Consider the following 15,667-nt stretch of genomic DNA (forward strand, 5'->3'; position numbering starts at 1 on the left):
TGCCATTGTGATTACTGCCACAATTGGTGTTTCAGGCCCTGCGAGTTGAGGCTTGACTTTGGAGCTCTGTCAGCTTTTGTTAAGAAGACATACAGCTCTTAAGACAGATGCCACACTGATGCTTTTCATCCAGATGCTGCCGACGATCAGAGACACAGCCGGGCTAATTTAACAGCCTAAGAGCTGGATGGGACTGACACCAGCAGATGGGAGACTGATTTACACATGCTATAGTAATAGATTTTTGAAGCAGGTCGCCCTTGTCCCCAAATCCTTCTTGAAATGGGATATCAAGCAGGACTATGTACTGAGTCACTGTTGATATGAGCGGTCGCAACCTCTAGGCGTTCCACACAGAACCTCCATAGGAGGTTAAAAAAAACGACACACTCAAAGAATACAACATTTGGCCTGTAAAGGACATCGCTGCCATTCCTGTTCTTCCACCCAGCAGCTCTAAACATTACTCCTGTTGAATGATGATGATGCTTTGAATGTGCTCCATCATCACTGTTATCTGTTCACCTTCGTCACATTCAAAAGACCACAAATCTCTTCTTTATGAAGTCATGTCTTTTGCCTTGGGTTTTTTTTTGGTCTTTTTTGTGCCTGTGTAAAATACTTTCAAGCGTTTGTTTCTCAGTGTGTTCCGCAGGTTGTTAATGTCTTTTTCAGTGAGAACTAATTTTGTACAGTTTCAGTTCTGTGGGGTAAATTTGCAGTGATCATTTCACAGCAGGTACTTTAAGTTTGATCAAAAAGCACTGGGGTTCATGTATCTTATGGTGAACTGGCTGAATGGACCATACCATTATTGGCAGTATTAGTAGTTATTAAGTTAGTTTGATCAACCATTTTTAGACATCATTGATTGTTTTGATTTTCTGTTATTTCTGCACTCACGAAGTAAAATGTTTCACTTTTTTGGTTTTTCATTTAAAAAGTAAACATGCAATCCTTTGACATATGGCCTTTTCACATGCTATAATATTGATTTGATATACTTCTAATATAAAGTAAAAAGCATTAACATAAAATAGTTCAGCTTATTCATAGTAAAAAAAAAGAATCGAACATATATTTTTGAATAAAATGTTGACAAGAACCTTTAGATTAACTGAGAGAGAAAACACTGAATCAAAGAGGTCAGTGCTCTTCATTCGTTTTCATTCAAGTTTGTTTGGTTGGTTAATATTACCAGTTATACCTGCGGTGTGACAAACAATCAAAACAGCTTTATTACAGCTTTACACAGAGTTCAAGGTTGAAATTATCCTTGATGTTGTAATGGCTGTAATGTGTTTATGTTGTAACGTGATGACCGCGTTTAATTTACATTTAACCCACAACAAAGTGACTCAAAATAAATTAAGTGCAGTAATTAGGTGTACTTGGTCCCTGTTAAGTTTTATAAAAACCTCGTGAGCTTATTTAAAAAACAAACAAACAAAAACTATAATTGTTTTTTGCTGATTGTATCATGAAGCAGAGATAAAGTTGTATTCTAGGAGGTGTAGCAAAACGCCCCAAACACGGTCCAGTCACGAGCCGCCCGTCATGAATCAAGACACCTGATTGGCTGAAAAGTCTCCCACTTGAGCACAAACTTTATCACTCTCTCAAAGTAAGTCACTTCCACACGGGACGTGTGCGGATCTCCTGACTTAAAGTTATGTGTTGCATAGACTGGAAGTAGATTTATTTATTTTTTTTATTTTTTTTATTTTTTTAAAAAGAAGGGCAACATGTCCGCTCGCGAAGACTCGGAGGACGTTTCCTCAGGTGAAGATGCGCGCGCGGCGCGGCTGAAGAGGCGCGCGGCGCACGCGTCCTGTCTGCCCTTCAGCGTGGAGGCGCTGATGTCGCGCTCTGGGGAAGTTCGCACAGACTCACAGTCCCGACACTTTGTCTCTATTAAGTCAGAGGAGACAGAGGAAAGTCCGACTTGGATATCCAGAACGACGGAGATGTCCGCACCACCCCGTGAGTACAACGTCACGCTTAAATTATTGTGCTTATGAATATTGATTTGACCGAGCAGGTTTGAATTTATGAACAGACAGGCACATATTTATATTATCATCAGCGTTTAAATGGCCTACATTTTCTTATAAACTGCTTTATTTATTGAAAATGAGCAGCATTGTTTGTTTAGGCCTGCTTGACTTGAAATGCTTTAAACAACAGAATATTACACTTAAGTAAGGATCATGTCCCAAAATTAATGAAACTTTTAAAGCTCCAGATGTTTCCACACCTATCATTTGACATGTAGTTAAATGTAAACTACAGATAAAATGTAAAAAAAGCTGCAAACACATTTTGTGTACAAGATCCGATGCAGAGGATTTATTGTTTTTAACCCATTTATTCCATTCCTGTCAGGATTAGTGTATGCACCTCCCATATCTATAACTCTGGACTGCTGATAACTCCGAGACTATCTAGGAAAACTACAAACTACCAGATATCTGAGAAATTGAGGTTTATGCACATAAAATACTCATTACATTGGCACACAACACTGCAATCATAGAAAAGATTTACAAGCCTGTCTAATATATGTAACATCAGCTTCTCACTACTGTCAAAAATACAGTAAAAAATCATTAATATTTTTTGACAGTTCTGAAGCCATAAAGCAAATAAAAAACAGCCAATCTCGAAGTATAAGGTTTTAAACACGAACTGACGCTGCCCTTTAGGTGTGTTTCAGTTCTTGAAGTGTCAGATCTTCCTCAGTCATCGGTATATTCAAGAAATGAAATAGCATCAACGTATGTTTCTTCTGTGTAGTCATGTTTTCCTTGTGTCTTCCAGGGCAGCTCAGTCCGGCAGTCTGCTCCCTGAGGAAGCACAAGACCAATCGCAAGCCTCGCACGCCTTTCACCACCATGCAGCTCCTGGCCCTGGAGAGGAAGTTTCACCAGAAGCAGTACCTGTCCATCGCGGAGCGGGCCGAGTTCTCCTCCTCCCTGTCACTGTCCGAGACCCAGGTGAAGATCTGGTTCCAAAACCGACGAGCCAAAGCCAAGAGGCTCCAGGAGGCCGAGGTGGAAAAACTGAAAATGGCAGCCCGCGCGGGGCCCAAAGCTGTGTTCTACCCTGGCTTGTCATCCTTGGGACTTCCCCTCAACGTCAACCTGCAGGCTGGCTCAGCGTCCCTCTACGGACTGGGCTGCTCGTACAGCTGCACCCCCGTCCTTCCCGCCGCACATCTGGCCATGTACGCCTCACAGGTGGGCTGCAGACTGCTCCACCTCTCCTGAGAGGAAACAAGACATGTACAAAACACGTTTGAAAAGGAATGACACCAAGTGTATCATTATATCAAGCACCTTATGAAAGGCTTGTCTGCAGCAGACTACAATGGGACATGAAGCTTTTTGTTTTCACGTGACAAAAAGAGTTTATAAATGCCTTACTTTTTGAGAGCGATTGCTTGGGAGTACAAGGAAGCATGTTCCTTCCGATCTTTGCTCTATCAGGTTAATCATTCAAAGTGCCAGAAAACATATTTTAGCCATTTCGTTTGGCTTTTCGGCTTTTTTTCTTTCTCTCTCTTTTTTTTTTTAACAATTCACTTGCTATACGTAAATATGTGACGAATTTACACAATTACAAAATAAAACGTCAGAGATTTATTGCTCTCAGATATTAAGAGCCCTCACATATTTAATCTCATGATATATCTACACTGTTAAAGACTTATTATTCTATGTATGTAATAGTAAATCAAAATCTTTAGCTTCACCCCATGTTTTGCTGTTTTGGTTGAAGTGCTGGTGACATACAATAAAAAAAAAAAAAAAAAATCTTCACTTTTGCAGTTCTAGTAGTATATTCTATATTTAATTGATATTTCTGTGGAGGTTGATCACATAGTTCCTTAGCTGGCTCTGACGGGCCCATCTGGCCCATCGCCCCCACAGCTGTCTCCTCTTATGTATTATTCCACATCCAGCAACATGCTCGCTGCTCCTCGTTGCTACGACGTCATGCCTCAATCCAGCTCACCTTTTGAGCTCCACCAGTAATTGTGAAAACAACCTACCCCCTGTTTAGAGTTTTCAATTTTTACTCTGGTTTCCTCTCTCGGCCAAACGAAAAGTGCATTTAAGATTAATGAGGTGACTCTAAATCGGCATACTTTTACGTGTGTTTTGTATTAATCATGTATTTATCTCTCTTTGTTTGCCCGTGGTGGACAGACGTGTTCAGCTTCAGTCAGACGGCGTTGCTCCAGTGTCCTGCTACCCGTAGTTGGATGTGTATCATTATTTTTTTAGTCGCTGTTGATTTTAGTTGTTTCCACCTGATAATGTCCTCTGTTGAGAAAAAAACAAAACAATTGGATTTTAACCACTGCTCTCGGATAATTAAGTTCTGTCATAGATCAAACTGAACACGTTGACAGTTTCCTTCTTTTGCTCTCACTTCAGTTTGGATTCAGATTTTTTAATCTTGAATATATCCGAGGTCAGCGTAAAAAGAAAAAAAAAAAGGTTTTGTATAACCATCTGGGTTACCAGGAGTTAGATTTTGTGTTTCTTATATGGGAACGTTTGAAAGTAAAGACATTCATTTCTTTATATATGAACCGCAAAATATTAGTCACACCATGTACTTACTCTGCTTTAGAGATTTATCCGTCAGCCTCAAAGAGTGGTACAAACCTGTATGTCTCCACTATATATGCTTGAGTGGATGTACAACTGGGTGGCCCGAGTGAAGAGGTGTTGCAGTTTTTAATGAATATTTATTCTGGCAATTTTTCTTTAAGAATGTGAAATTACGTTTGGGAAATTGAGTGTTTTCTGCAAATAGCACGTCTCATTCCGTCTTAATTGTAAACATGTGTTTTCATGTTGCTTTTGGATATGGCTCAGTTTGATTTATTTGTTTGATACAAGCTTTATTTTGGAACTGTATACTTCAAATGAACCTAGTCTGTCTTTGTGAGGTTCACAACAGAGCATTACAGCAGGCCGTCCCTCTGCAGTCCCCGGTTTAATTGTGCTTGCCCAAGGAACTCTGACTCTGTGAAATTACATGTGCAGACTCAGCGATAACACAACAGTGCATTATATGTGTCCCCCCCCCCCCCACTACCCCTTCCTTCTGTGAACTTAAGGAAAGCTTGTTACCATTAGCACATATTTCACAGTCCATTTGCTCCCTTCCATTTTGAAATTTAACCCACCATTAAGCTAAGAGTATAAGGTCTTTAATGGTTTTGATTGGCCAATAACCACAGTTTCCAGTTTCAGATGCTTTCGTTGCAAAACCGAGCTTGAGGAAGCTTTCTGCAGCCCGGCTTACATGTGACAAAGAATGAGGAAGGCTATGTATAATGATGATAAAACTCTAATAATAAATATACATGCAAATTGTAAGGAATTACAGGCACTGAAAGATTCTTCTGAAAGGGAGAAATGTGTTTTGACAAGTTGGTTTTTTTGTAATAAAAATCAAGGTATTTGGAGTTTCTCACACTGAAATGTGAATGAGGGTTCAGTTCATGCGAGTCTAATCATATCCTCTGCCAAGGGGTCAAACAAGAGTCCAGAAGCTTATACAAGGTCACATTTTTCCAACTTACTTCTGTGTCTGGTCCAGAAATCATTGATGTTTCACTGTAATCATACAGGGGGAACATTTCACAACCAGCAATGTGCATGCGAGTATTTCAATCTCTCATACAGCACATGCTTTGTATCAAATTGTAATTCTTTGTGGGATTTCTGTGTTTTTCACATGATTCACCCATCTTTTAGTGCTTTATCATATTCAGGGTCGCGGGGCACTGGAGCTGATCACAGTGGATTATGGGTGGAGGCAGGGTGTATCTGGACCGGCCTCCAGTCTTTTACATGACAAACACAGTCTCATACACTCACATTCACTTCATTAACCTCAAGTAACATAACCTGGGCTTGAACTGGGCATGCCCTCTTTGAGGAAAGAGTGGTAATCGCTTCACCATTGTACGACATATACAATATCAATAAATGGCTTTTTCGAACAGCAGGAAGAAAATGGCATACTTGCTCACTCCTAGTTTAAAATACATGCTCTACCTTGTTTGTACATTGAGATGTCTTCTCAAAATTGAAAAGGAAAAAGATGTTTCTAGAAAAATGAATTACGCTAACCCTTAACTAAACCCTAGACAAACATGCCTTCGGCTTAAAAAAAACCCAAAACACTGGTATTTAAGTTTTTATATTCAGTGTCATGTTGTTGTGTGGAAGAACGGTGCTTAATATTATGGTTAGATGCTGTAGTGGTAAGCAGGAACATCAACACACTGGTTCATTTTCTGGCCTGGAGCCTTTCTTTGTGGAAACATGCATGTTTTTCCTGTGCACTTGTGAAGCTTTCTCTTACTCAGGCTTCCGCTACAACCAAGAGACATACCCATTTTGTTTAGATGGTGAGCATGTGTAAAAGTCTGGCTGTTAGCACTGTGATTGCCCATGCAGGGTGTGCCCTACCTTTCACTAAGATAAATGTACCAAAAGAGTGTATTTTCAGCTTCGCCCAACAAGAGTGCCTGCAGTTCTTTCAGAAACCCACTAGGTGTCGCAGCTTCCCATTCATTGCAGTGTCCTGAGCTCATCCTGCCAATACAATTCTAACTAGTCTCATAATAAAAGACATATTCATGACATTTGAAGGGCACTTTGGAGCTCTTTAGATAACAATATATCAGCTCAGATAGAGATTTACATGCATCCTCACTTGCATCATACAGGCTCTTGGATGATGTCTGTTTAATTCATCATGAGTAAGCTGTTGAATAAAAAATTTAACTCTGAAGCGTTGTTCTTCTGTGGCAGTGGTAAATGGCACGAGTTTGGGGGATTGGGGATTTCCACAGTTCTCTGTTGCAGTAAAAAAACAACTTTATTTCCCTTGTTGCACCTCACTACAAAACAGTGCTCCTGCCTCAGATCTGCTCAGATTGACAATGAGAATAATCAGATTGACAATAATTAGCTGTCCTGCCAGTTATTGTCATAGATAAACATATTCCCAGTAATAGGCAGTTGTGTAATTACTTCCATCAGATGTGCATATCATTAAACATGCACACGATTCACAAATTCATTTTTATCTATTAAAATCCATTTAAGGCCGAGCAAAACAGTTAGAGGCAGTGTTTCAGGGAAATTTCTTTAAATAAAACATAGCCGGTTTGGAGTCTCTCCCTGCCCCTGTCCCCTCCTGTCCCAGCCTGTTAGACAAAACTGAGATTCAGAGCAACATTTTCACATCCAACTGCACGCAGGAGCAAAGCCGAGCTACAGTATGCGCTTCATCGCACATCAGAAAAACACACTTTTGAGGATCTCCTCTCACGGGGGAGGCTGTAATGTGAGGGTGTATGGGGTTCATTTATTGCACTCACTTCACAGGTCAGTAGGGTGAAGCATTGTGTTGGAGGACGCTTATGCAGGGAAGATGCAACAAATAGGATGCAAGCTTATAATCAGAACCTCTGAGGCCCTATCAGCAAGCAGATCACATGATTCGGTGTGGAAAACCCACAGGGAAGCAGTCAAGATGGATTTTTTTTTTTTGCTGTCCTCCAAGTACTCAAAAAACACTGTTGCACAATTATTTCAGTTACTTTCAAAACAACTTACTAAACCCAGCAGCAAATTAAACAAAATCTATGTGACATTTACTATTATGATTAACTATTTAATGATCATTATGCATTTATGTATGTTGTGATCTTTCAGATTGATAAATGAAATACATGTAAAAATGTTTGAATGCTCTATTTCACCACAGCAAGCCTGAAATCTGGAAAAAAAAAAAAAAATAGAATTAAATGCTCAGCAGAATGAAGCTCGTACAAAATCTGTATTCAAGATGTGTCGCGGATCAGCATATCTCAATATACAAATGTCAGAAATAAGCAGCGAAACAGCAATCATTCAAATGATTTTCTACCACAAAACAAGCCAGCGTTCTATTCTGCATGTGCAGGATATCCTTATTTTTATGCATTTCAAGGAAAATGAACACTTTCAAGTTGAGGTCTGCTGTTGTCGTCATCGGAGTGACTCATAAGATCCCGATCCCTCTGCCTTTGTTCACCAGATCATACTGTTTTATCTGTATTCCACTGAAGCTTTCCTGACTTTTCCTCTCATCCTGAACGATGAAGTTGTTGTCACGCCCATGTGCATGTTTTTTTCTTACGTTACGGTGCCTCATGCCCATCATCCACTGACATTTGTGCTGTTTTCAGTGCTACAACAAGAAAGAGTGCAGCTTTCATCTTGCCTTCAAAGCCCAAAAGCAGGTGTGTTCCCCCAAACAACCCCAGTCTGCTCGGTCCTTCATCTTTCCTGTTAATGTTCGCTTTTTGCATCTGCGAATGTCTTTATTCCCTCGTTTTCGTTTTTCTCTTGGATTCCGATCATTCTTGATGCAGGAAGAGTAGAACCAGGCTAGAAGCATTCATATTAGATTAGGAAAGACAGTCAGCCTTTATTACCTTGGTGATAAGTCAATTTGAGAAATCATTATCATGGCATAGGTGCCGTGCAGGAGCTGTGGCTTGGATACAGTCACAGGGTGACGGATTCCTCTGCGAGGGAGCTTAACCTAGACTGAAAAACCAATGTTGAAACAACGCACACACACACACACATATGCGCGCACGCGCTCAGACAGAGCTGTCCTGAGAGTAATCCCACCTCTAGCAGTTTCTGTCTTTTGTTTAGTCCTTTTGAGCTGGTTTTCAAGAGACAGTTCCCTCAAGCAGGTCAGCTCAACAACATGACCTATTTATACATAAAGATACACCTAAAAGCTCTCTGGCTGTGAGGTTTACGGACAGAAATCTCCTCTTTGGTTATGTGACTGCTATTTTCTGTGGCGATTTTGGGGCACTGAAACCAGCCAATGGCAGAAAGCAACAGAGAACACGCACACTCCAGGATCTGCTTTTTTTTTCTTCTTCTGCTGCTGTGGGTTAAAACACATTTCTCTTACCTTCAGTGTTTTTTACGTCTCGTTCGGTGTCCCTCACGTTTTTAATCTATTTCCCGTTGTGTTCTTGTCTTTATTTTAACCCCCTACAAAGGAACAGGCTGCTGGTGTGCGCCCTGACGTGTGTGTCCTGTCCGACGGAGACGAACACGTGTTGTCCTAATATTGCTGATGACCTCCCAGACTAAAGATCAGGATGGTTGTTTTCAGGACGGTGTTGTGCATTTACAGTGCATCCTGTCTTTCTCTCAATTAATTCCACCTTAATCTCACGAGGACTCACACCTTTAAGATCTTTTCTATGTTTCCTGCGAAGGGACTCCTCCTGATAGGACACGCCAATGTCGAGTGAATTAGTGTCTCACGGTGACATCCATACATTGCCCTGTGGGGGGTTTCCACCCCTGTGTGGAAATCTTTTCAGAGCATCTGTAGCCTTCACTATTGTACGTGTCTCCTCACAGATCGGCGTATTCGCCCTGTCTCCTGAGATCCTATGAGTCATCAATCTCTCCCTTAACCTCTATTGTAGTAAAGACGACCGACTTGTTTGAAATCCTTCTGGGAACTTAATAACAGGCCAGCTGACAGTCATAAAGCCTTGTTCGCTCAGATATGAAGATAAATATCAACAAAGAGACTATATGTAATCAAGTTGATTCTTGTTGCTCGTGTTTATCAGTGGATTTTGATTTAGCATTGCTTAATCAGACATGTTTTACTTGTGCTTCTTATATTCTAATACTAAAAATTGTACTCTTACGGAGTTATTAGATGTAGATTCTCTTAAGCATGCAGAGGTATTGTCCTTGTTTGTATATGTTTTTGCATTACTGAATGATTCCCTGACATGCGAGCTGATTACAACCTAAATAGAGCACATAGAAAAGATGATCCCTTCATGACACACTTCATCCACAACAGTGCAATTCCTTAAATCACAGCTTTTCTTTTTTACAAATACACTCACGTCTACGTAAGCCATTAAGAGCGAGAACAGCGTGCGTGTTGTTGCTCTCCTGCCTGGGCGACATAAAATATGCTGCATGAGTGCATTTTAAGTGATGTCACCATTTTAAAGACCAGCGAAATGCTTTGTAATATGCATAAACACATGCGATAGAAAATGCATTCACATAGCGTCCAGATTTCAATGGTGAGGCATCGAGATATTAGACAACGTGACCCAAAAAGAACGGACGCGAATGTTTGTCCAGGTTTTAAAGGGTCTGTTGCTCTGTTTGACTGTATTTGGGTGTTGAGGAAATTCATCAGAGGGTCTTTGCCTTTGACCTGCATTAGAAATCCGCACATACAGACCTCACAATCCTGATACTGAAGTTGCTTAAAAAAAAAAAATTTATCAATAGTAAATGAAAGACACGCAGCAAAAATGAGATGAAGGAGAGGAAGTGGGCACATTTAACTTCAAGCCCATACACAGAGCATAGAAAACATCATTAATATTAACATGGTTTTATAACAAAGTGATAGAAAATAATACTGGAAAGAGATACTGCAGTTTTAACATGAAATGACACTGTGAAGGCCGTTTAAAAAACTCTTAAAAGGAATGAATTGAAAGATGTTAATGAAGAGATGTAATTACCTCAGATTGTCGGGCAAAACAAAATTAGGATTTATCTGTGATGTTAAGAGTTTACTTAAGGCTGGCAGATGTCTCCTTGAAAGAAGACCCCCCCAGTAAAGCAGAAATAAAGGACTATAAATAGTTTGTGCTTCTTGTCCTTCTTCCTCCTTATTAAACATGTACACATTCACCACATTTAACGCTGGTACATCCTGTCATGGTGGTCACTCTTACAAAGCGGGCATGGCGTCCTGTTGGGTTGCATATTGAATTATTGATGAGCAGTGGGGGGGTCCATGCTTTAAATCAGATCTCCGGTTGGGACAATTAAAAAAGATTAACAAAGGAAGTGTCCTTCTCTGCATTGTGTTTACATAAACCCTTTTAATCATGAGAAACAAGCGTGCTTCTCATATTCATTTATTTCTGGGTTGGCTGCATTGGACATTGCTCAACTGTGTTTTAGTTTGCCCGCCTGTTTACTGTTGGTAGTTGTCTCATAGTCTTTAGATCACAAGTGATGGGAAACACACTATCAACAAAAAAAGTACTAAGGCATTCTGTTGGACTTATAAACTTTAATTCAACATCCACATGAACTTTTAAGAGATAAAAGAAATCTTATTTCAAAAATAAATCTTATATTAGTCTGTCACGCACCACTGCACCGCACTGCAGTGCTTCTGTCTACAAGGTAAGGTAAACTTATAAATTGCTGTAGTGCATTGATTTGTATGAATTGGAGATGCGCTCTATGAAGTAGTGGTTTTTTAAGTTGCACAAGGTTTGGACAGATTTGAAACAAACAGACTACAAAACAATACACCCATGTCCTGTAATAATTCACTAAAATAATGACTCATATCCATCAATAACTTCAATGGCATCGATAGCAATTCGACAAAGGAGGATTGTTGCTCCTTTATAGGAGGTTCATGTGCTTATCTGCACTGATTTGCTTTTGACTTTAAAAATCTCCCAGCCACAATGGCGGGTGGTCTAAAATGTTAAATCTGATTTAGAGCCCTGTTAGCAGGACATGAGCAAAAGCAAAGAGTGACATATAATTCTAGGCCAACTTAATATTTTTTCTCATTATCAATCATAGAACCATGTATACAAATAAAGGGCAACATTTATTACATAATGCACCAAATTATTGTATAAGTGGAACACCCTGATTTTGTAATAACTGTTGCAAAATTCCGGGTTGTTTGAGATGGGGCAACGGAGTTTTCCTTCCAAAACCTTGTGCCAAAAGAAACATACAGATCACAAACATGACAGTAACTGTTCTCATCACAGCAGCGACACAGTAGTTGGTAGCTTGTAGCAAGTGTTGCTGGTATTACTTGTTGACATCTAGATGCCAAAAAAAGCCGTTTTTGATCATGTATTGTTGTATGCAGTCACTGACGAGCCGTTGATCAGATGCTGCTCACAGTGGACCTATCCTCTCGTAACCAGCTTCTGCTAAAACCAACCTGGAGTTATCGTGTACTCCGAATGACTAGAGAAACCTGGGTTTAGGAGTCCAAACATCTGCCCTGCTTTTGTATCCCCCAAACGACACAGTGAGACCACAGCAGCTGCTCATCTTTGACCTGTGTGTGGAGCAGCGAGCATTAGGGTTTTTTTTATTCTATTTGTTTTACTGAGGCAGTCTTATTGCTACACGGACAACAAGCCGTTTGTGTGATCTACATCCCCATTTGTTGTGACTTTAGTGCTGTAGTAAGTTATAAATAACAGGCCAATGTGTAATATGATGGTCTAACCTGTCAGGTGGTCTCTCTCTCTCTCTCTCTCTCTCTCTCTCTCTCTCTCTCTCTCTCTCTCTCTCTCTCTATATATATATATATATATATATATATATATCACCAACACTGTGAGAAAGAAGAAAAAAATGCCTGATTTCTCACATGACTGGAGGGAGATGCTCAATTAAGCAACGCTCAAACAGTTTTTTTGCTTTTGTGACTTTGACAAAAACCAGAGGTCTCAAATCCTCATCCCACAGTCTCCCAGCTGCGACTCTTTTTCTCTCTTATGTCTGTATGCCTGTGAGCACATTTGTGGTCCCATCTGAACTTTCCGGAGGGTGAAAGAGGCTCCCGCTGCGCTCCCGTTTGACAAGTGCCGACCTAAAATAGACCAAATTGTGTCTGTTCTCTTCCTCCCTCCTATGGAATTGTGAATAAATAAATAAGTGAAAACACATGGCAGCGTTACTATCTCACTGCAGTTATCAATATGAGTTGTTTCTATTATTGTAGGCTGTGTAAGTCTGTTCTTTTCCTCCCATTCATTGTAATTACTGGTGCACTGAAAGCCTCCTTGAATCAAATATCCATTCTGAGCTTGTGAAGCCTCTTGAAATACACCATCAATCTCCTGAAGTGGGTTTGGTATTTTATTCCCTCGTCCTTCTATTTAAAAAAAATGAAAATGCCAAATATGTTGACTGATGCATATTCATGCCAAATGAAAATGAACAAAATGTGTTTTGAAAATCCAATCAGATGGTAAAAGGAATAACTGTGAAATCAAATTAGAAATACTCCATCATGCATTAAATGGCAACACATTAAGTCCCAGTGTTCGAGTTATCATCATCATCATTTCTATTTAGATTTAAAATGTGACTGATGCTCAAGTTGTAGGTAAAAAAAAAGATGGTGAATGTTACCTCCTTTTTTTAAATCTTCTTTCTGTTGAGCTCAGGAGTAGCCAAGATAAAGACCCGTGGAGGTTGAAACCATCTAAACCAACTCAGTTCTGCTCAGTGTGAATATCTATCTCGTAGAAAATCAGTTATGTGGTTTTGATATGCTACTCTTCCCATCTTTCCACACAGCATCGATGGGCAAAGGAAAAGCCCAGGCAAAGCAAAACTCTCATTGAACCTTGACCTGCCCCGTGAAAAGTAATTATTTAATAATGGCCATTAATTGCCTTCATTGATAAATGAATGAAGGCAATTTTATTGAACGACAATGACTTGTATGTATCCTGAATGAATGAAGATGACCACTGTCCCATCCACTTTACCTTTGTCTCATAAACAAACTGAACAAAACACAAGATAGCAGACAACAGAAGATAGATGAATGGATTTCTGGCTGCAGGTATTACATTCTGAAGGGATTTATTTACTTACTACATCATTATCATCATAGCAAAAATGTTATGATGATAATAGATCAATCTTCCTTACAACACTATTGACAAGTTATTTGGTCTTCATTGCATGAAAAAGGCCAAAATTATTACATCATTGGTTGTTTCACCCCCTACATGCACGTGGCTTCAATGCCCAGGTTTTGTCCATCTTGTACTTTTCTTGCACGATGAAGATGACTGGAAACTTATCCATGTTTCACCCTGCAGAAACACAAACTCAGAATACTTAATGTAAATGAGTCCTATGAATTGGACTCATGGTCCGAATCGCCCAAAAGATTACAGAAGAACCCAAGAAAGAAAAGTCCCCTGTGTCATTCTACAATTAGAAGGAGATAGCGACTGCTTGAAAGCAGTTTTTCTTATCGTAGACCCCGCTCCCAGCTTGTTCTTGAACTCCTCAGCGGTCTTTCTTTCCATCCTGCTGGCCTTATCTTCCTCCTCTCCTTTTCTCTCTTCTCTCTCTCTCTCTCTTTCCATCTGGGATGTTTGTTCAGCTTGTCACTGTGCCATTGCTCGAGTGGGACGTCTGTTGCAGAGTGGTCCTCTGCACGGTCCTTTCGCTTGGTTAATCCCCTTTTCAGATGCACAGAGCAGAACCTAAAAAGAATAAGCCAGACATTTTTTTTTTCCCTATTCTTCCAGGAGTGCAGTTCTTGTGCTTGGAGCTTCTTTTTTTTTTTTTTTTCCCTTTTAACCTTTATGTTCTTACATAAATGCTAGACACAATCTAGTCATTGGTTTACCATTGTTTTTTATGTTCGCAGTTACGAGACAGAGCTTTACTTTTTAAACAAGCAAATAGCTTCAGAATGGTGTAACAGCAGGTGTAGACAGACGGCATGAAAATTATTCCATAAACTCCTCAATTAGCTTCCAAGCAACTAATTTTAAAACAATAACATTGGGCATGTTCAAGTTTACTTAAAGGTCAGTGATTAACATATTAAAATTCTGGACTTTGGGAATTAAACCAACAAGATTCCTGCCCTTTTTACTGGGATATTAAGTGGATAGTGTGTGTCAGCATGGAGGGGAAGTGGTCGACATGCTGAAAACACAGCAAGAATACCCCCAGTTTGAGTTGAGGTTTCTGTGCCAAGTTTGCATGTTCTCCTCGTCAAGATTACCTCAAGAATATAAGAAAAGTCCCAGATTATATTGATATGGTACTAACAGTTGTTTAAATTATTATTATTGTTACTCTTGTTTATTTCCTTTTTGTTCTTTGAAGATGTCAACTGTTGTATTTAGCACTCTGGACTTTCTGTGTGGACTTTGCAAGCTCCCCATGCACAAAGTGTTTTCTCTGGTACTCCAGTTTTCTCTAAAGCAGAAATACTTGTGTATTAAGTGAACTGAAGTCTCTAAATTTCGCATAACCATGTCTAAGGATGTAACAGCCGTTCTAATATCAGCCCGTGCGACTCTGACTTATATAGAAGCCGGTATCGAAGATGGATGAATGGAAGGTTGCTTTTTTAAACTGTTTTTGCATGTTTTCATAGACAACACAAGTGTATTCTTTAAAAAAAAGGATTTATTTTTTTTCATGTGCGACAACATGTAGGCATTAAATAACCAGATTTTGCTGTTCACAGCAACTGTGACAAAGCTTTTGGTTTGTTTGTGTTTGTGTTTCCTCGGATGCGTCGCTGACAGTCCCACAGAGGGCAGCCAGGGATGCACTCAGGAATAAGTACCTTGGCAGGACACCTGTTGTGGGGGAGTCTCAGCTCATTGTTTGAGGTCGGGTAACTCCCCCTTCTTCTTTTTAAAATGAAATGAACCCAGAATGTTCTTCACTTTTTTCCCCGTTGATGTTGATTCATCACTGCCAAAATGACTGTAACAAAACTATTGAGGACATTTTTAGCACAT

The 15,667-nt window shown here is 39.8% G+C and overlaps 1 protein-coding gene across 1 annotated transcript; it reads left to right on the forward strand.

Moving 5' to 3' along the window:
• The first annotated feature begins 1,631 nt into the window (after window positions 1-1,631).
• Window positions 1,632-4,074, forward strand: LOC308110800 (homeobox protein MSX-2-like). Its single transcript, XM_080465382.1, has 2 exons — window positions 1,632-1,983; window positions 2,821-4,074. The coding sequence occupies exons 1-2, from the start codon at window positions 1,746-1,748 to the stop codon at window positions 3,267-3,269; spliced, it is 687 nt and encodes a 228-aa protein (XP_080321508.1). The 5' UTR covers window positions 1,632-1,745; the 3' UTR covers window positions 3,270-4,074.
• Window positions 4,075-15,667: the final 11,593 nt, after the last annotated feature.

This window comes from Lipophrys pholis (genome assembly GCF_963383615.2).
Source record: "Lipophrys pholis genome assembly, chromosome: 6".
NCBI lineage: Eukaryota > Metazoa > Chordata > Actinopteri > Blenniiformes > Blenniidae > Lipophrys > Lipophrys pholis.

Excerpts from the sequence above, each read along its gene's own strand:
- LOC308110800 (XM_080465382.1), top strand. The coding sequence starts at position 1,746 with ATGTCCGCTCGCGAAGACTCGGAGGACGTTTCCTCAGGTGAAGATGCG. Across the intron at positions 1,984-2,820 it reads GGAGATGTCCGCACCACCCC|GGCAGCTCAGTCCGGCAGTC; the intron begins GTGAGTACAACG and ends TGTGTCTTCCAG.